At 41.0% G+C, this 22,020-nt stretch overlaps 2 protein-coding genes across 2 annotated transcripts in view; both read left to right on the top strand.

The window, feature by feature from the left end:
- The first annotated feature begins 732 nt into the window (after nucleotides 1–732).
- LOC145414163 (uncharacterized) lies at nucleotides 733–1,957 on the top strand. The gene is made up of 2 exons (XM_080283729.1): nucleotides 733–849; nucleotides 1,802–1,957. Exons 1-2 carry the CDS (start codon nucleotides 733–735, stop codon nucleotides 1,955–1,957), a joined length of 273 nt encoding a protein of 90 aa, XP_080139855.1.
- A 3,380-nt stretch (nucleotides 1,958–5,337) lies between these two features.
- The window catches only part of LOC145414106 (neutral amino acid transporter 9-like), a 31,345-nt gene continuing 14,662 nt past the window's right edge, over nucleotides 5,338–22,020 (top strand). Inside the window, exons 1-8 of the mRNA XM_080283665.1 lie at nucleotides 5,338–5,463; nucleotides 8,274–8,597; nucleotides 8,759–8,827; nucleotides 9,198–9,354; nucleotides 11,925–12,022; nucleotides 13,464–13,621; nucleotides 16,441–16,623; nucleotides 17,762–17,977. Coding sequence (XP_080139791.1) covers nucleotides 8,278–8,597; nucleotides 8,759–8,827; nucleotides 9,198–9,354; nucleotides 11,925–12,022; nucleotides 13,464–13,621; nucleotides 16,441–16,623; nucleotides 17,762–17,977 — 1,201 coding nt within the window. The 5' untranslated portion in view covers nucleotides 5,338–5,463; nucleotides 8,274–8,277. The remainder of the gene's footprint in view (nucleotides 5,464–8,273; nucleotides 8,598–8,758; nucleotides 8,828–9,197; nucleotides 9,355–11,924; nucleotides 12,023–13,463; nucleotides 13,622–16,440; nucleotides 16,624–17,761; nucleotides 17,978–22,020) is intronic.

The raw sequence follows: 22,020 nt of genomic DNA, 5'->3' as shown, positions 1-22,020 counted from the left end.
TGCCTGTTGAACCTTATATAAAAGGACAACCAGCACTCCTCTTTTCACTCAACCACCAGACCCCAAAGGTAGGTGGTGACGAAGGGAACACTACGCTTGCCCTCACTTTCTCTTCTCTTCCTACACCATCCTTAACCCTTTCGCTATTGTACGTGCATTTTGATGTTTTTCAGGCTAACGTCAGACAATTTTGTTCAGCAAAATAAATCCTAGTAGTTAAAAAACTAAAAAATTACCTAAGTAGCCATACCGCTATTATTGATGCATAGGAATTAAAGTTATGCTAATATCAAGTTGTGTAATTCCCTTAAGATAAGTCCCAGTAGTTGATTACCAAAGAGTTTGTACATGTGCTTGTCCGGCATTTGTTTGTGTATCTTTATGTCTATCTGTTCTTGTGTTACCCAGGTTTTTAGTTGGTATGACAGTATGACCTTTGATCATGTGTCTCTATGACTTTTCAGGAAGTTCATAATACAGTATTTCGTCCTTTAGTGAGTAGGGGTCCACCTCGGAGGTGAGTTCCTACTTGCATAAAGCTTTACATGGCTGAAGAACGCTTCTGGATCCTGATTCACAAACAGACTTACGATATTCCCCTCTCACAACTCAGATTTTGATTTGCAGAAAGCACAAGAGTCATGGGAAGGGTCTGCACTTTACTGTCCTTGTTCTTCTTGCTAAAACACAATATTGCTCATGATAAATAACCCCTCACACCCCACAGCCGCCATGACACCTCCCAGCATCAGTGCCAGTGGTCGGCTGCTGCTGATGAGCCTGCTGGTGACCCTGCTGGTGGCCTCAGCCACCCCACACCCAGCATGGCTTCAGGATACACCGCAGGAGGTACAACACTCACCTTAATATGCATATATAAATATACACACACACCATAGTGAAGGGAGTCTGTTTCATTTCACTCTTAAAGCCCTAGTGACCTACGTTTTGTTTGGCCATCCCCTACGCAGTGATGTAAGTACGGGTGGCCTGTAAGAGTCCAGGATCCTCAGTTAAAACTTTGACATGCCGCTCGCCCCCCCCCCCACCTGAAATTTCAGATTAGTGTACCCGCCGGAATAGGGCTTGTCCCCACTTTGGCCTCCCCATTTCTCGAGACCTAGCCACGCTACTGCTCTCATGAGTCCAGAAGACGTTCCCTAGACCTTGGTGAAGGGAGTCTTTTTTTTTTCTTTTTTTTTCCTCACGCGAGGTCTGTATTCTTTATCTGCCCCTACTCTACCTTTCCTAGAAAGGAGTAGGGAATGAATTTGTTTTCGCTCTTTTAAAGTCAACATTATTTATTTATCTATCTATATCCAGACGCCATAATCCCGTAAGGGGTGGCCGTTTATCTTAAAGTTAGTCGTTTTACAGGGAGGGGCACTGACCCTTCGCCAACCCACTTGTTGACACGTAGGAAACTCGTATGGAATGGTTATAAGATTACGATCCAGCGTTGTAAATGATTTCCTGACTTACAGGAAACCATTTAGCCTTGTCACTCATTGTAAAGCCACCTGAAAAGAAAATGAGCAATAAAAAGTGACATGAAATGTAGGAGAAATAGGAAGAGAGGAGGACAGACACAGAAAGTGAATGATAAAGGTGAAGGAAGTAGGAAGCACTACATCAAGTGTGTAGATGATGGTCGCTGGCACCGACCACCAATTTTATTTATCTGAGCTATAATTTTCTACAGTATCCTTATTATTTAGGATGGTATGTAGAATGAGTCACTTTTATGTTAGTCATATCATAGTCCTTATTTTTCTAGCTGGCAATCCCCTGATTTTTCCAGGACGGTGTAGTGAAGGGGACGGTGCCTGTGGTGGTGGTGAGGCTGCCCCCCCGCCCCCTGCCTCTGCTCAGCACTAACAAGCGCAATTCCGAGCTGCTCAACACCCTGCTCGGCTCACAGGACCTCAGCAACATGCGCAACGCCGGCAGACGCTAAAATGGAAAGATGGGGATAGGTTTAGGAGAATGGGAGTCGAAGCGGAAAGTTTTGGGAAAAGGGAATAATGGGAAATGGTGGGAAGTATGGAGATGCTGGGAGAACGGGATATGGAAACGTAAATTCTTGACACAGGATATTATGGGATATCATTTACTAGGAGGGACTTCGGGGAGTAGTAGATACAAGAGTAAAATTCCACAACCTGGAAATTCAAGACGGGAAATAATAAGAGAATTGGATGCAGGATAGTACGCTGGAAAGTCCTTAAGAACAGGCGATGCGAACTATTTCTAAACAGCCATTTACCACAGGGAAGCTATGGAGGAGGAACTACTTTATTCTCTGACATTTACAAGTTATATTCAGCACTGTATTGTTGTCAACCTTTGTCTTGGAGCCAATATGTACAACACTTCTCATATACAGTACAGTTCCCTCTTCTTAAAGTCTGTAGCAGATGTATCATTAACTCCACTGCGATGACGTCTGTTTTATGCATATATAATATTGGCAACGTTTACGATTCTTTTCAGCTTAAGGAGAGTCTCATCGAAATGGAGGGGTTAGATCACTCTTCTTTAATGTACGTCAACCCTAAGTTGAATGAAATCGTCTTGGAGCAGAAAAAAAAAAAAAAAAAAAAGTCACCACAACAATTTTAGAACAAATTAGATGGGTTGTGTTCCAGGCTTACTCCCTTCCTTAAATCTTACCCTGAAAGTAAATAAATAAATAAAAATCGTTGTCAGAACCTCTTTGGGAACAAAGCCTATAACTGCGCCCAGATAACACAACGTGGAAATAAAACGCATGAGTACTATTATAGCAAACTGGAGCAGATCAACAGATAAACTCCTGTGACATTCTGAATGTGAGGACGAGACCAGCAGCTCTATTGGACAGTCATCACAGAAACTATAATTTCCTAATAAATGTGCAACCAAAGACAGAGCTTGATTTAATCCTGACAGACATTATCCTTTTCAATTTGAGGTATTTAAATAAAGTTATTTGTCTATGTAACTCGTAGGCTTATTCGATTACATGGCGTAGAGTAGATACTTTGTTTCCAGAAACTCAAGAGTCCTACTGCATGCACAGATGTTGCACATGCTATTGATGTCACCCTTTAGGCAGTGATACCGAAAATCAAAACTTGGAATTACCTCACCCAGGGTTAGAGACGGATGATCAGTTAAGACTTTAAGGAAGTTCAGATGAAAATAACGTTCTCCGGGTTATGCAGTAGCATTCACCTTGGTTTCGGAGCTTTCCTAACTTATATGTTAATTCTACAGACTAATGTCTGTATGGGAAAGGTAAATCCATAGAAAAGACGGACTAGCCATTCTTGTACGATGACATTCTTTAGGGAGATAATAAGAATGGATGATGAGGTAGCCTATGTGGGGACAGGAGGGAAACTATGAAGAAAACAAGAGAGCATATTGGAATGAATGAAATTAAGTAGTATGAAAGACATCAGGGTTGGAACTGGAATATGGGAGAAGGTTGGATACTAAGTTTTAGAGTGGAAAAAAAAAAAAAAAAAAAAGTGGTGAGAGTGGTACGGGTCAGGGGGAAAGGAGAGGGTAATGGATGTAAGTAATGTTGTCTATCTTATCCAAAATCATATATTAAGGGCCATGTGGAGAGAATGGAGAGTGAGAGACTGACTTTAGGAGAATGTATGTGATTGAGATACCCAAAAAGTGGGGAGGGGGAAGACCAGTGATAATTAGGTGGCAGGATGAAGTGGAAAGTTCTATGAGAGAGATGTGTGTGATTTAGAAGGAGAGCAGTCAAACAGTAGAGGACAGAGCGACGTGGAGGCGATTTGTTTGTTGTCATCCCTTACGGAAAGACGTCTGACTATAGATATACAGATTTATTGAAGGATCGCTAAAACAGCGAAGGTAAAGGTGGGAGCAGGCGCCATGAGGCGCTTAACGACGGTGCTAATCTCCGTACCTTAGGCCTTTGAGCCTGTGGCAGTTATTTCACCCAATATCTTGGGATACAACGTATTCGAGGCCATGACTGCGTCATCCAGGTTAAGCCGCGGTGACTTAAAGATCAGTGTCGCTGACTGTAAAGCTGCCGACCTTTAGCGCTGCGGTTCGAATCCCAGGGCAGTTGGCGTCACACTTGACTCAGGTGTCCATCCACCCTTAATGGAGTGGTAGGTAAAATGAGTACCTATAGGGAAGGTAACTTGATAACCTGGACGATGGAGCGGCCTTGTATCCCAGGATATTTGGGTAAAAACGTGCCACAGGCTCAAAGGAGCCCCACGGCTAAGCTCCTTGTGGCGTCTGCCCCCTCCTTTACCTTTGTTTTTGCCTCTAAAACAGCACTACATCATTATGCAAAAGGACACTCCTGTTCTATTTCCGTCAGTAAACTTTCACTATCACAAGGAACTATTTGTCTTTACTCCATTATTTGTTCTGTGAGGCCTACCTCAGGTAAACCAATATAAATATGATTAATGAATGACCCAGCCAATATACTTGACAAAAACTATCTCTAAGCTATCATTGGTGCCACATAAGGGACATGTTTATATTACAATACAGAGTTAAATATACTGAGAGAAGGGACTATCTCACCTAATCTGTGGCTTGTTTCAAGGCGTTGATTTTTATTACTAATTACAGATATTACGTTCTCTTGAACTCTTCATAGATTCTTTTTTTTCAGGTTGTAAACGAAAATGCAGGAAGACTATTGTTTCGTCGTATCTGTTTAGATTAGCTTCAGCATGCCCGGAGGTAAGATATCGCTTGTTCCTTCCGTGTGTATGATAAGGAATTGAGGGGGAGGAGGCCTGCCCCACCCAAGTCACTACCGGGCAGTCGTCTTTCAGCTTGAGGTGAAGGTAGGCTACAAACAAAAGTGTGGAGTATCTCATCAGTATCTACCTGAGTTCGTTTTTTACATTCATTACATTATGATAGCAATTGTGGTCATCCATTTAGCATCAAAATACAGTAATAGCATCTTTTAGAACTGTAGTTATCCATTTAGCATCAAAATATATATGTAATTCGTAATAGCATGTTTAGAACACTGCTTCTCTCTCTCTCTCTCTCTCTCTCTCTCTCTCTCTCTCTCATATATATATATATATATATATATATATATATATATATATATATATATATATATATATATACTGTACTGTATGTATACGAGTTCAAACTTATCCTGTACAAAAATTTTGTCATAAAAGTACGATGGCCTTGAAGTCCCGTGATTGCAGTCTGCTCTGCTATTTGCAGAAGTAAACAAAAGTCAGCTGGACCTTGGCCTGGCAACAATATCACGTGGATTAGCCTCAGGTCATCTTGATACGTCCCAGCTCGCGCTTACTGGAAATTATGGGGCGTCTTTGGTAAAAGAGAAAGATGTACTGGTGGCTGTAGGTGCGAAACAAGTGACTGCTTGATACTGGAGGTGGAGACTGGGGACGAAGAAAAGACGTGCTTGAGTGGTTAAATGTTGGTAGTTGTTTGGTCGTGCGAGAGTGGAAGTTTTATTCAAACTGTTTTTTTTGTGTGTGAACAAACTCCCGCCATATCTTGTTTTCGATTACGGTTGGAAAATTCAATCATCTGTGGTGAATGCAAGCTGCAGCAAAGTAGGTTTGTTTACATTCAGTGAACCCAACAAATGTTAACCTTGACAATCCAGTTCATACTGATTAACATTAAAGGAGGAGGATAGAACTTCCAGTTGTTGCATGGTCAGAGTAACTCAGTTAATGTCTGGGTGCTGCAGTGTGTAGCCAAAAGTTGCTATACACAGGCAGTGTGGTGGAATGTCATTTATAGCGAAGGTGTTTTTTCCTGGATGGTGATGCTGGTAGGTGTTTCCTTTGATGGAATAAAATTGCCTGGTGATGACCAGAATAAAATCAGAAGTGCACCACTGGTTTGTGAAAGTATGCAAACCTAGGCTGCCTGTACCTTTTCACCCTTGAGTCACCAGTAGGGGATTTCCTTGGATAATGTTTATGAAACCATAATACACTACCAGATTCCCAAGAAATAAAAATGTGAATATGTTGTACAGTTCTAGGTCAACTTTCTTCTGTGACATATCTTTTGCAAATTAAAAATAAGCGAGATATACTGTAGTTGGGTCTGTAATGTGTTTTTGTGCCGGTGGTTTCCATACGATTTGTTCAACGACGTGTTTTTTGTTTCTTGGTGATGCATTATGGTCATAGATGGTATGCATTTGTTTCTGCTGGTGCATTATGGTTCTGATTCAGCCAGTCAGAGGGCTGAAAATGGATCTCTCTCTCTCTTTCTCTCTCTTTTTTTTTTTTTTTTTTTTTTTTAATGCAAGGAAGAAGGAATCAAAGGCCAGGAGCCCACAAACCAATTGTTCCAAGAAAAAAACAAAAACAATACAAAAGAGAGCCAAATTCACGATCTGTTCATTTCAAGATGCCTGGACACAGTGCGTTTGAAAGACTGGAGATCATAGGAAGTTGGAAATAAAGACAGAGGGAGACATTTCCAGAGTTGACCTGTTGCATAAATGAAGGACTGGGATTAATGGTTAACTCTTGCATTAGAGAGTTGGATAGAAAAAGACAGACATGGGGTCTGTTACTGGGTTTCTGTTACTATTACTATTAATTTCAATTGCTCTTTATTATATTACTATTATAAATACTTTAATGGTCATCTATTAGTATTACTATTACTATAAATATATTATTTATGATAACAGTATTAATTAAATTGAAAATGGTTTTTATTTTCATTATCGTTGGGAGGCTGTTCCACTGAATGCAAAGTATTTCTAGATCACCTGATGGCCTGTTGACCACTCTCCATTCTGCATGGTCTCATGTGGTGTACCTGCAGCTTGGAGAGCAGCCAACAGGTAACCAAGGTGAGAAGGCTGTTTTTATTGATTATGGTAAACGATATTAAAGAAGTGCCTGTACAGTAATGGGAAAGTAACATACAATTATCTATTACTTTTTCTTCTATTACTATTACAGTTACTATTACAGCCAGGAACTTGTGATCTATTACTATTACTTTGAAAACCCTGTAATAGTCTGTTACTATGACTATTACATATTACTATTACCCCATGTCTGGTTTTAATCCATGGATTGTGCAATTAGCTTTTTTTTTATTTTTTTATCCCACCCCGTGGTGCACAATAAATAAAAATGTATTTATTTATTTTTTGTCCATTATAAACTTGAAGATAATCATCCAGGGCATTATCTGGTGAAAAAAAATCTGTTTCTCTCCGTCTTTGCATAGCGCCACGTGTAAGTTTGTGTAGGGGGTGGAGTAGTTACCGGTGATGCACGACCACTGGAAGATTTTGCACAGTCTGAGTTGTGGCCCATAACGCAACGTTTCCCAGCCTGAACTGCGGCTTACAATCCATGGGTTAAAGGGAGGAGCATTAACCCTTTGCCATCCCACTTGTCGACACGCATGGAACATATCATGGAGAGGAATTAATGTATAGTCTGTGGTTTTCTCCTGTTCCTTTTATATCACAGAAGCTTCAGCATTACCAGTAACTAACACCTGTTGTAATAGTTTGATAAGGATTAAATCCATTTATGAGAATGTGAAATAGCCTGAAGCACTGGCTTACCAGTTTTGTCCTGCTTCATTACCATAATGCCTCAGTGAAATCTCTGGAATTAATGCACGGTGGGTCACTCAACCATTTCAAGAAGCTCTACAGTCTGGCTGGATTTTTTTTAATGTAAACAGTAAGTTTGGAGAGCACTGCATCCTCATTATTACCATCCTCCATAACAAGTCCTATGCCACTGGGACAGATGTTTTATGTGCCAGAAAGTTTAACAAATACTGATAATTGGTACAATATCAAGCACTGTACTGTATTTGTACTGTACGAGAAACAACACTCATAGTGCCTAGAATGCTGAAACCTATATGGTACCAGTTTTTATCTAAAACCAACTTGATAACATTAGACTCTGTTGCTGTGTCCGAAATGTATGGGGTACATGATGTTTATTGTGACAGGTAGCCAGATACAGTATGTAACCCAAGTGTGTTTTTAGTGCTGTATTTTAACATTATGAGTGGTGTGTAATAACTTGTACAATACAGCTTTCATTGTTGGATAAAAGTTATGTATATTTTTTACAGGAAAATTTTGAATATAGTAAAGTTCTCCTTGGGGGGGGGGAATATTGTACGCTTGACAAATTTTCTTTACCAGTACTATGCTAGTTACTTTTATTTCTGCTTATTTTGTTTGTTCACTTGAAGTACACTTTTACTTTTAACAGAAAAATGGATAGAAGTGATGGAGATCAGCCCACAGAAGAAGACAGTGGGATTCTTATACAGGTCCATGGTGGGGAAGCCACAGATTCTCTACCAGTACCTGATAGTAGAGAAGCCTCAGATGAGACTGGAAAAGATGGCGAAAATGAAAGAGGCAGGGAAAATGAAGAGGTTGAAGGGGAAGAGGAGGCACAGGAGCCAATGCCACCTCTTATTCGATGTAACACTATGCTAAGTCATCCCTACAACCTTCCTCCCTCGTCTTCACTTCCCCGTCTTGTCAATGAACGTACTCCTCTTATCCGACCATCTTCATCTTTTTCTGGGTTTGTATGTACTTCTCATAAGATAGCTTATGATGTTGCATATTGTATTAAAGTGTTAGTACATGTCTTGTTTTGTGTTTTCATAAGGATTTGTGTATATTTGTAGTTATGTGAATTTGAAAATAACAGATATTAAATGAACTAAAACTGAATAACTCTGTCATTTACAGTACCTCATGGACAACTAGAGTGGGACCATCACCATATACAGCTGAGAACAAGCCAAAAAGGTACTGATACAATATTGGTGCCCATGTAATGAATGATGAAATTTTAGAAACACATTTGAAAGAGAATTAACCACTTCAATGACATATTTTTTGTGTCATTGTTATTACCATTGGACTGTTACATTTAGATTAGAAGAGGCTTCAAAATGAAGAGGTTAGCAGCAACCATTATTAGTTCCTTGGCTACAAGAGACCTTTTGTAATTTGAATAAAATCATATTTAAGTAGGAAGAAGAACGTAGGCAAATATGCCATTGGATTGAAGAGGTTAACCTCTGTGTACAGCTTCATGTTTTTGTTGGTACAATACTGGTCCTCTTTCCTGTTGCTTACTGACCCAGAAGTTCATAGGTACCATGATAAATTCCAGGCGTCCATTCCACCCCGTCGGTAGCAGCAGTTCTATCAGCAGTGCGCGACAACAGGCAGGTCCGTCAGACTCCACCAGTGAGGATGCACATCTGTACAACCGTTACCGCTACTATTCAAGGCTTAGGGCAGATGTGCACCCCAGTGAACAAGCACTGGTAAGGGTAATAGTATGTCATATCTTTTGTCTTCATACTTCAGAGTCTTAGAGATTACCCTCAGCTGAATAGTTTTGAAATGCTGATGAATGGGAATGATAAGGAAGTGAGATGCCTGAGAATGTGATATTGAAAGAAGTGAAGAATACTGAAAGAAAGTTGAAAATTCAGAAGGCAGCAGATGTGAATAAAGTACAACATATGCAGAATGATGGAATGTGGAAAGAATGCGATAAAATATGTATTGGAAACGTGCAAGATAACTTGAATAACTGGAATTGTACCATTGAACTGAAGAAGGCTTTGACTATTCCTTTGTACAAGCGTTAAGATCCACCAGATTGAGAGTAAAAATTACCATTAAAGAAGTTTACTGAGTGTTGTAGGGAAGGTGTATGGACAAATAATTATAGAGGAAATAAAGGATATAATGTATTGTAAATGATGAGTAATGTAGATTAGATATTTGTAGCAAGACAGATGGAGGAGAAAGTGTGAGACAATGATTGTAAGGTACTTTGTGGGTCTAGAAAAAGTGTGTGACAGAATTAATAGGTAAGGATTATGAACAGTATTGCAGAGATGTGTGGGAAATTTATGAATTCAGTAAAGTTTTATGATGTTATGAAGGCATGTGTAAGTGTGCATGAAGTTTTATGGTAATGCAACATGTAAGTGGCTTAATGTTTAATAAGCAGTTCAGTATCAGTGTTAGGATGAGAGGTTGTAATACTGTATACACATGACTACCATATTCAATGTGTGTGCTAGAGAGAGAGAGAGAGAGAGAGTTTAAAATTTGAACTGCGGAGAGAGGAGTGGGGAAGGGCAGAGTGCATCAAATCTGATGTAACCAGAGGAGTCTGTGTTGCGAGTGATATTTTTGCAGACTTGTTTAAAGCTTTGTAAATGTCTTTGGATGATGTAGTCTGAAGGTACATGTGTGATAGATCAGAGTAAATTGATGGTTACCGAGAGAGGAGACTTGGTGTGATTTGGTGGTATCAGTATTAAGAGAGTGACATGAATTGATGAATAAGTTTAAGTGTCTTTGTGCAGTACTGTACCGTAATAGAAAAAGAAGTAAATGTGCAGAGAAAGAGAAGAGTTGTTGTTGTTTTACTCTGTACTATCTGGCTAAACAGACCAATCAACCACAGACAAGCAACTGCCGCTGCAGGACCATCCCATGCCGTAAACTAATGCTTCCTTGTGGATGACAGCACCTGGCTGTCATGAGATATGGGGAAAGGTGTGGATGTTTGGTTCTTGGATGGACACCAGATTTGCATTGCCCCACTCACTTAGTAGGGGGACCATAGGAGGTTCCATATCACCCCGTTATCTGGTTACGGTATATGGTTACCATCCAGCACTGTAAATGGTTTCCTGGGCTACAGGAAACCATAGCACGTGTCACTCAGTGTAGAGCTGCCTAAAGTGAAAAAATAAAGTAATAAAATGTGACAGGAAGGAAAGGGAGAAATCAGAAGAGAGGAGGGCAGATACTGAAACTGAATTATAAAGGTGAAAGAAGAAGTAGGAAGCTCTACATCAAGTGAGTGGATGATGGTCACCACCACCTACCACCAAGGAAGAGGAGTGTACAATTTCTTAGAAAAGAAAGGTGGTTGGTGATATGAAGGTGAAATACAACATGTACAAAACTAGGCCTTTTTGATCAGGTGATAAATATAATGCATTTTGTGTACCATATATTCATATTGGAAGTCATGGCTCCTTGTTTTTTTTTCAGCTGAGAAAAATTCAGTAAATTTATATTTACCAGATACTGTATTGATGCGATAGAAAGTGTTAGGAGAAATACATTGAGGTGGTTTGGCCATATGGAGAGCGAGAGACTGATGAGGAAAGTGTATGTGATTGAGGTGAAGGGGGGGAGAGGGAAAGGGAGTCAAGGATGAGATGGAGGGATGAAAAATTTGGTTTTACGCCAGGTATCCCCGAAGGGTTAAGGCATTGCCCCTGGGTAGAGGACTTTTGGATTGGAGCGTGTAGCATTTTATGACCGGATGCCCTTCCTGATGTCTACCAATGGCCTTTGGGTGGATTCGATCCTCCAACCCTTCGGTCAGAGTGGAGCTCTCTAACCCACTGAGCGACGGGGAGAGGTATATGAGAGAGGGGTGTGTGAGCTGGGAGCAGGGCAGTGAAATGGGGGGGGACAGGGCAACACGGAGACGATTTGTTTGTGGCCATCACTTACGGGATTAAGGCATCTGTCATTAGATAGGTAGATTGATAGAATCATTAATGTAATTTATTTTTTAAAAATTTGAAATATGCAAGTGTTCTTGAAACCCATTTCCTAGTTACCAGATCACTTAAGCTTTCCAATTTGACCTGCATAACTAAGTACTGTAATGTATAAGCTTACAATATGTACAGTGCATTCTTACGGTCATAATTGCCCAGGTTTGTGAATCATCATTGAAGGATGAAGATATCCAGACTTTCCTCCTCAGTTGCTGTGATTTGAGAGACTTTTTGATCAGAGTCAGATAGTGCCTGTATACTTTACTGACATTAGTGTCATAATTAATTTGCAGGTAATCCCAGATCATGTGGTGCCTCCACAGCTCTTCCTTCCTTACATCCCAGGTCATGCACCAGATGCAGATGGCAAACAAGCCTCACACATCACAGTGTGAGTTCATGTGATTTCTAGTACCATTTTAGATCTTTGTTCATAGGATCTTAACCTGTCATGTCAAGGGCAGTTTGCTAGTAAAAAGCAAGCATAATGAAGTTTGTGAATGGTAGGACATGTAGGCATGTTTTTGGAGGGGTTAGAAGTGGCTTAAATGTTGCAGCTGCACGAGACTTACATGAAGGAGTGTTAGTGCCAGATTTAACATATGGATGTGAGACTACTGTGTGGCATGAAAATGAAAAGTCATTAATGAGAGCAGTGGAGATGGGACTGCAGAGGAATATATGTGGAGTACAGAGAGTGGATAGGATACGAAATAATGTGATTCGTGAAAGGTGCGGAGTGTGGAAGTCTGTGGACATCAGAATCGAAGAGAGTGTACTGAGATGGTATGGTCATGTGGAGAGAACGGATAGCAATAGAGTGGTTAAAAAGGTATAACTGAATGGAATTGAAGGAGGGAGGAGGCAAGATAGGCCAAGAAGAAGGTGGAGGAATATGGTGGATGAGTGCGTGAGAAAGAGAGGTACGGAAGTCGGTGAGGCTAAGGGACTGACAGAGATCGAGCTGGCTGGATGAATGTTGTGAGAAGAAGTGCATGATCAGGGATTTGACTCCCCTTTTTAATGTGACAGCATTTGGGTTGACTCTGTCAGATTTTTTTATGTGAAGCTATAGAATGTGGTGAAAGATTTTGACGTATCAGACAGATCCAGGATTCTGGGGGCTTGAATGATCAGTGACTGGAAGCGTGGCCCATTGGATTGGGCAAACTTGGGCTGTGTGGATGTTGCTACTCCTCACCCTGCCCTAGGGTGGGAAAGGAGGTCTGGATGATGATGATGAATACAGGTACTCTAGATTTGATATGTGACATCTTTGACTGGCTATCCTGTTCTGTTTATACGTCAGCACTAAATGACTGCTGGGGATGGGTTTGCTGTGCCTTGGCACTGCTTCTTGTTAACTCTTTGTTTACATTGTGCTTCCCCCATGTTGGAAAAAGTTTAGTAGTAGTAACAAGAAGTAAATGAAACGAATTTCATTACGTTCATATGGTTAATGTGTATATCTGCTCGTTTATCTGTATATCAGAATGAGAGTTGCCAGGATGAATGCTGAATCTTCTGTTATTTCCATGCAGTTTTTTAATATAGGGTACATAGTGATTCCTAAGTTGTGGTAATTCATAAATTGAGTATTTCTAACCTTTTTTTTTTTTTTTTTTTTTTTTTTTTTACCAAAAGATATTTCCAGCATACCAGCATTTTTGTACCTATAAATTAATTTTTCATTTGTAAATCATGATGATGATGATGATGATGTAAATAACATCACTCTCAGTTGTTGTTGTACTTGCTGCTTGTACTTACGCATTGGATATGACAACTTTAAGATATCTTACCATTTGTGATGATTCCACACATTCCTGTAGCATTGCCATCTGGAACACAATGATGGGCACTTCACTTATGACAATGCCGTGGGCGTTTGGGCAAGCGGGCTTTGTTGGAGGGCTGATCATCATGCTGGGGATGGCTGGGCTCGCTCTCTACACTGCAGTCACTCTTCTCACACTTCAGAAGACGATGGGTTAGAGGAGTTCTGTTATTTTAACAATAATCTTTTCATTTTTACTGTTTCTTTTTCATGTCTGATACATTGCAAGCTCACTATATATATATATATAAAATAGATGTAATAAATAAAATATATACAGGATAGGGGTTCAGTTGAAATAAGAACTGAATATGTTGAGAGCAAGAAGAACGTAAAGAGACTAGTGAAGAGGAAAAAGGAGGAGGTAAATGAGGATCTAGGAAGAAAAATTATGAACTACTTTGAAAATAGAAAGTTATTGTGGAAAGAGGTGTGGAAATGTAGAAGTGAAAGCGGTAAGAAGTGGGATGGTGTGAAGGATGCAGGTGGTAGATTATTAACCCATGAAGATGAAGTAAGGACCAGATGGAAAGAATATTTTGAAAGCCTGATGAATGGGGATAGAGAGAGCAGAGCAGCTGTAAACATGATTGGTTTTGGGGGTGTGCAGAGAAGGAATGCAGTGCCAGGAGATATGACACTTGCACAGGTGAAGAGTGCTGTGAAGCGACTGAAAAATGGGAAAGCAGCTGGGGTTGATGAGGTGTATGCAGAGATGCTTAAATGTAGTGGAGAGAATGGAATGAAGTGCTTGTTGGAGATATGTAAGAAGGCATGGATGAGTGAAACTATGCTTGCAGAGTGGAAAAAGGCTGTGATTGTACCCCTGTACAAAAATAAAGGTGAACAAAGTGAGTGCAAGAATTATCGTTGCATAAGCTTACTGAGTGTGGTAGGGAAGGTATATGGAAGAATTATTATAGAGAAAGTAAGAAAGATATCAGAAGTCCTAGTGAGTGATGAACAGGGTGGCTTTAGGAGTGGCAGAGGATGTGTGGACCAACTATTTGCTGTGAGACAGATAGTAGAGAAGGCTTGTGAGAAGGACCATAAGGTGTTTATGGCATTCATGGATCTGGAAAAAGCATATGACAAAGTGGACAGAGAAGGATTGTGGAAAGTTTTGTGCATGTATGGTGTAGAGGGTAAGCTGTTAGGTGCCGTGAAGAGTTTTTATGATGGTAGTGAAGCATGTGTCAGGGTTAATGGGCATCCAAGTGAATGATTCACAATCAGTGTGGGTGTGCAACAAGGTTGTGTGATGTCCCCATGGTTGTTCAATGTATATATGGATGGGGTGATGAGAGAAGTGAAAACACGAGTAATGGAGAGAGGGATGGCATTGGTAATGAGTGGTGATGGATGGAATATCTCAAATTTGTTGTATGCTGATGATGCAGTACTGCTTGCAAGTACCGGACAAGAACTTGGTAGGCTAGTGCAGAGTTTTGCTAATGTCTGTAAGCATCGTTCCTTGAGAGTAAATGTAGAAAAGAGTAAAGTGATGGTTATTGAGAGAGAAGGTGACTCCCAGTGCAATGTAACAGTGAATGGAGAGAGACTGGAATTGGTAAGAGAGTTCAAATACCTGGGTACAGTGATAGAAAAGAGAGGAAAATGTGCAAAAGAAGTTGAAAGTCAAGTGACACAGGGAAGAAAAGTAGCTGGTGCAATGAAGGCCTTGATAAGAAACAGAGGCTTGAATGTTGCAGCTGCATGAGGCTACATGAGGGAGTGTTAGTGCCAACTTTTACATATGGATGTGAGACCATGGTGTGGCATGAAAATGAAAAGTCAAGAGTAAGAGCAGTGGAGATGGGACTGCTGAGGAATGTATGTGGAGTACAGAGGGTGGACAGGATACGAAATAATGTGATTCGTGAAAGATGCGGAGTGAGGAAGTCGGTGGACACCAGAATTGAAGAGAGTGTACTGAGATGGTATGGTCATGTGGAGAGAATGGATAACAATAGATTGGTGAAGAAGGTATATCTGAGCGAATTCGAAGGAGGGAGGAGGCGAAGTAGGCCAAGGAGAAGGTGGAGAGATATGGTGGATGAATGTGTGAGGAAGAGAGGTTTGGAAGTCATTGAGGCTAGGGAACTGACACAAGATCGAGCTGGCTGGATGAATTTTGTGAGGAGATGTGCATGATCAGGGATTTTTGGCACCCCTTTTTAACATGGCAGTGTCTGGATTGTCTCTGTCGGATACAATATGTGAAGCTACAGAACGTGGTGAATGTTTTTGATGTATCCTATAGAGCCAGGATTCCTGGGGCTTGAATGATGAGTGAATGGAAGCGTGGCCTATTGGATTGGGCAATTTTGGGCTGTCTGGACATTGCTACTCCTCACCCTGCCCTTGGGTGGGAAAGAAGGTCCGGATGATGATGATGATGATGATGATGATGGTATATATATATGTATATATATACTGGGTGGTAGGTGGTGGCAACCATCATCCACTCACTTGATGTAGTGCTGCCTACTTCTTCCTTAGCCTTTATCATTCTTTTTCTGTGCCTGTCGTCCTCTCTTCCTATTTCTCCCATCTCTCTTGTCACTTATTGCTTTTCTTTCCTTTACAGGTGGCTTTACATTGAGTGACAAGCCAAATGGTTTCCTGTAAGCCAAGAAACCATTTACAACGTTGGGTGGTAACCATATAAACAACTCATACGTGCTCCCTACGTGTCAGCAAGTGGGTTGGTGGAGGGTTAGTGCCCCTCTCCGTAAAACAAATAACTCAAATGGCCATCCCTTACAGGATTATGGCGTCTGGCAATAGATATATATACTCAAGCATATGAAGACTTAGTAAACTATATTGTCCATGGCTTCCTTTCTTAGTATTATGCTTTGCTGCAGTATGTTGAACCAGATATAGGAGCACTTTCTGAACTCTAAAACTCACTTAACATGCCAAAACTTTTCCATTGTTTCATGTAATATGATTTAAGATTTTTTCAGGGCTGGAAGGAGCTGGACAGGAGTTAGGTCGAGTGTGTAAGCAGCTGGTGGGAAACGGGGCAGCAGGGCGACTGACAGAAGGACTCACGGTCACTTTTTCTGTCCTCACACTCGTTGGGGCACAGGTCGTCTATTGGGTCCTTATGTCAAACTTCCTTTTCAACACCGGTGAAATAATTTATGGTAAGAGAGATGGAGATGGTTTAATTTATGTCTATCTATCAGTCTAATTATCTGTATGTGTATCTATATATTCAGATGAATATGCCTGTTAGGTGGAACCAGGATTCTAGGAATGTGAACAGTGTGTGAATGAGTGCCTGTTCCATATCACTGGGCATGCTGTTTAGAGTTTACTGTCCTATGTGCATTTTCTATCTTTGTTTTCCAGACCCTGTCTTCTTATTGTAGAAGAGCAGGGAAGGTTTTACGTACAACTTCCTTTCTGTTGTCATTTGTTTCTCTTGTAAAATCAGACAGTAGTCATACAAAAGATAGTACCACCTGTGGACAATGTAAGGAAAACAGAGATGAAACCAGAAGAGGGGACCATATTGTTATTGGCCTTGACAAGGATACTGTGAGAGATCTCAGTTTGGAGTGCAAATATGGATTATTCCAATTAAAAGGAGTGCTCTCACATGCCTCATTTTGAATCCTAGAGGTGGACATGGGGCAAACTGAATTAGATGATGAGTGAATGAATGACACTAATATCAGTATTATCTCTGTCTCCCCTAGCGTGATAAAAGTTATCGAATCGTAGTGTAAGAGGTAAAGATAGCTGTCAGTCTGCAGTACCTATATCCATCCATCCATCCATCATCCAATCCTAGGTTGCCCCATGAGGAGCGTAGGAGCCCGGGGCTAGGTAAGTTGGTCCTGACATTTAAGATGAGAGTGACCAGCCTCACTCATCCCTGAGTGGCATTACCTGAGCGATAAACCCAGCCATCCCTTGGATATAAACCTTCACCAGCTCAATTCGATTTTACTTATGTAAAAACCTATGGCCACCTCTTGGATTCAAACTGAGGCATGTGAAGCACTGCCTTCTCTGTCCCAGGACCTTGCCATTATGCCTCTGAAGTATAGGTGGCAGTAGGTAGCATGTAAAGTAATAATTAAATCCAGCTTGGTTTAGGAACGTACAGTAATTTATTACGACTATTGTGATTTAGAAAAGCATACCACCCCATTACATATTTTCATAATTTGCAGGACTCATCAGCTGCAACATATCACTGACATGTTATCCCATTTTTGGCATGTAAATACAGAAATTGCTTACCAGTATTCCCATAATTTGCTATTTTCATAGATGCAGTACAGGGTGAGATCCACAATGACTCATCCAACTCTCTGCTGTGTCCTCCCAACATCACACAGTCAGGACTTGGATTAGATAACCCTGAGGTTGAGACATTTCATCGGTGGTGGAAGCAGGACCTCACAGTTCCTCTCTACCTTGTAGTGCCCTTCATCTTCATACTCAACCTCCGTGATGCAAAGATTTTCACCTATTTTAACTCGCTTGGTGAGTTTTTATGACCACACATTATGTCATGTACAACTCATCCCTACTTCTTGTTTTCAGTTTGTAGTTGCAATTTGTTTGTAAGAATATTCTCATCTTTAGGTTATCTGGTCATTTAGAACTGTATTGGAAATAAATGAGGCGCTCCCTACGGTAGTGAGGTAAGTGACCCGGAGGTCGAAACTGAGTTATCACTTGCACTGGTCTGGAATTGGTGTATAGAGTCTCTCTATGTAAAAGTTTGCCTCAAAATGGAACCAGAAAGGTCATTAAGGGCTAGGTTCCTATAGAAATGCATAAAAAAATCAGATGGTGTCTTCCTTTGTCTAGCCTCCATGCTGTAGTGAGGCAAGAGACACAGGAAAGGACCGCAGCCAATGAAGGAACAGCATGCCGACGGCCAGCTTGGATAGCTAGCCAATCAGCGCCGTCCGCCACCGCCACCACCACCCATGCCGCCCTCAGTCACGTGGGTGTTTTTGAGAACAAAGCGTTTGCAGGATGCTAGGTATCAGGAGTGCTGAAGATGATGAAGATGACGCTGAGCCTCGAGTGGATGATAATGAAGATGAAGATGACAGTGGTGAGCCTTTAATGGCTACTGAATTCTATGATTACGGTGAATAAAGTGCCAAGAAATCAGTGCAACAATGTTAGTTTAAGCATAATGATAAGTCAGTGATAAGTGTTGGTATAATAATAGTGATTACAGTAGTAATAATATTTATAGTGATAAGTAAATGTTAAGTGAATGGTATAAGTGTTAGTCTCTGAAAACAGTACAACAATGTTAGTTTAAGCATTGTGATAATTATAAGTGTTAGTGTTAAGTGAATGTTGTAAGTGTTAGTCTGTGAAAACAGTGCAACAATGTTAGTGTAAGCATAATGATAAGTTAATGATAAGCTTTAGTATAATAATAGTGATTACAGTAGTAATAATATTCATACTGATAAGTAAGTGTTAAGTGAATGTTATAAGAAATAATGACAGTGCCTTTACCTACATCACTCATTTTTATTCTTTCCATGTAGGTGGCCATTTCATCAATTTATTGAAACAGAAACAACTTCAAAAAATAATAAATGAGATGTAACATTATTACCAAAGCAAGTGACAGCCGAGAAAACGGTGGTTGACAGCAGAGAGCATCCCAGAGTCTTGAGCGCCTTGATGCAGTAGTGAGGCAAAGGTTGACCCAGACTCTGAAATACCCCCAAGTTCAAACGCCGTTTTCTCGTTTTTTGTTGGTGCCACTTGCCTCACTTCTAGCAGGGAGTGCCTCAGATACAGTGAACCCTCAATTATCTGGCATAATCCAGCCAACCCCTTTGCCGAACAGAGCAAAATGCCGGGTATTGCATAGTACCCTCCCATTGGCTCAACATTTGGCGTTGAGCCAGATACTGTGTCACTGTCCATCTTGACCCTCTATCCTAAAAATTTTCCCATGAGTAAATGATGAAAACTAAGCATAAAATTCATTCATTCATTCCTCATCGAATCCAGTGTTGCCACATGAGGAGCGTAGGAGCCTGGAGCTAGGCAAGTTGGTCCTCACATTTAAGATGAGAGTGACCAGCCTCACTTATCCCTGAGTGACATTACGAGAGCAATAAACTCCTACTGCTCCACGGATACGGTATAAACCTGCACCAGCTCAATCCGTCTGGAGCGCCTTAATTGCCCACTAAACCGCCAGGTTCCATAATTTGGTTATGTGGTTACCACCCAGCATATTAAATGGTTTCTTAGTGTACAGGAAACCATTTGGCGTGGCACTCAGTGTAGAGTTGCTGTAGACAGAAGAAAGAGGAAAGAAAGACAGAAGAGGAAGGAAGGAAAGAAAGAAGGAAGAGAGGAAAGGGCAAGCACCCGAGAGCAACATTACATCGAGTGAGTGGATGGTGAGCACCCCGATAATGATATAGTACAGTAATACAGTACATAGTTTTGCAGGGTTTTCCCAGGTGCTGGTTGGCTACTTTGTATGAGCTGGTTGATATGCCTTGCAAGCGGATATTGTATAGAACTGCCAGTTACTTCCCGTTTCAGCACGAGATGGTGCATAATTTCACCGGATATTGCATTAATAGAGCTGAGCCAAGAGCACTAGATACTGGATTGCGCCGGATATTGCAGCGATGGATAATTAAGAGTTTACCATATTATGCATAATAAGATCATCACACACATTATTCAACTATGCCACAAATATGACCAGTTGAGATTCTGTTATAGTACAGGCAAACCCCGATTTACTATATCTCAAGATGCGATATCCTGGAATAATGAAGTGGGTAGGCCTACTCTCAGTTTTGCAATAGGTTTTTATTTTTTTTTACTGATTTTGATGATATTTTAGACCTAAATTTTGTGTTAAGGTAGATTTATAAACTGTTTTTAGACTTGGATTAATGTGTTTTAGTCATAGGTGAAGTGAACACTGTCATTTGGGGTATGGATTCTGACCCATCAGACGAGGTACAAACCAGTTTGGACAACTAGGCAATTCTATCTATCTGTCTATTGCCAAACGCCTTAATCCTGTACGGTGTGGCCACAAACAAATCGCCTCCACGTCACCCTGTCCCTAGGCGATTCGACAAAGAATATTTCGTGTTTCACCATTGAACTGTCATCTGTCTTCGAATACATAACAGTAATGTTAAATAAATATTAATACTTGTAATTATGAAAACCTTTAAAGAGGACAGTAAATATTTCATGCATTGATGAAAACTGTGACATCGATAACTCTTGTGATTACATTCAGGCCATTCAAGGAGAAGTGCTTTGAAAGTACAAAGGAATTTCTAAATAAATGTTGGAAAATAAGAGAGAAGAAAATAAGAAGGCTTGTGCGAAGGACTATAAAGTGTTTATGGCATTCGTGGATTTGGGAAAAGCATATGCCAAAGTAGACAGAGAAGGATTGTGGAAGGTTTTGCGCATTTGTGGTGTAGATGGTAAGCTGCTAGGTGCCCTCAAGAGTTTTTATGATGGTAGTGAAGCATGTGTAAGGGTAAATGGGCATCTAAGTGAATGGTTCACGATCTGTGTGGCCGTGGGACAAGGGTGTGTGATGTCCCCATGGTTGTTCAATATTCATATACTGTGTATATATATATATATTGTATACAGTAATCCCCGTACTATCCGGACGCCCACTTTCCGGACACCCCACTTACCGGACATTTTGGTCCCGGGATTCAATATTCCCCAGATTGCCCAAAAATTGCAAAAAATTAGAAAAAATCCGACTTTTTCTCCCCTGTAATTTGAACTTGGCGCGCGTGGTGCGGACCAGATGTGTTTTGGTGTGTAGTTCCACTGCCATCCACTAGAGCGCCCCTGCATCCTCCCCACTTACTGCCCGTCTCTTGTTGTGAGTGCAAGCTTGTCATCATGGTCGTCCATGTGCTCGCTTTTGTGGTGGTGCCCTACTTGTTGCAGGCTTTGCTGCTGCTCTCCTGCCACATGTTAATGTGTGTGATGATGGCCCTGCCGCCTGAGAAGAGGAAGAGAGTGGTTTTGACTCTGGAGAAGAAGAGGAAGATATTGGACAAGGTGGACGCAGGATGGTCAACCTCACGCATCCTCCGTGAAGTGTACCTGGCTCGATCTACTTTGTTTGATATCAAGAGATCCCGCGACAGACTCATGCAATACTCGGCTGACTTCTTATCGAAGACCAAACGCAACTTGGAGAGGAAGATGATGTTTACTCCCAAGTATGCTGAATTCGACTGCTGCACATTGATTTGGTATCGACAACAACTTGCTGCTGGTGTACTGGTGTGTGGCTCAGAGCTGAAGGCTGCTGCTGAAAAGTTCACAAGGCTTCACGACACCCTAGACTTCAAGGCATCTGAGGGTTGGCTCTTCGCGTTCAAGTTATGACATGGGCTTACCAACCATAAGTCTCATGGCAAAGCTTTGGACACCAACGAGGATGGAGTAGAGGAGTTTCGGCACAAGGTGAAGGGCATGATCGACAGGGAGAGCCTCACTCACGGTCAAGTCTACAACGCTGACGAAAC

This window comes from Coenobita brevimanus, chromosome 98 (genome assembly GCF_032717465.1).
Source record: "Coenobita brevimanus isolate Jiangsu-jjx chromosome 98, ASM3271746v2, whole genome shotgun sequence".
Taxonomy (NCBI): domain Eukaryota; kingdom Metazoa; phylum Arthropoda; class Malacostraca; order Decapoda; family Coenobitidae; genus Coenobita; species Coenobita brevimanus.
This window is presented reverse-complemented; position numbering and strand designations above follow the sequence as displayed.

What these genes read in the sequence shown, in the direction of transcription:
- LOC145414163 (XM_080283729.1), top strand. Translation starts at nt 733, where the DNA reads ATGACACCTCCCAGCATCAGTGCCAGTGGTCGGCTGCTGCTGATGAGC. An exon ending in TTCAGGATACACCGCAGGAG is followed by an intron (nt 850 to 1,801) that starts GTACAACACTCA and finishes TGATTTTTCCAG; the next exon opens with GACGGTGTAGTGAAGGGGAC.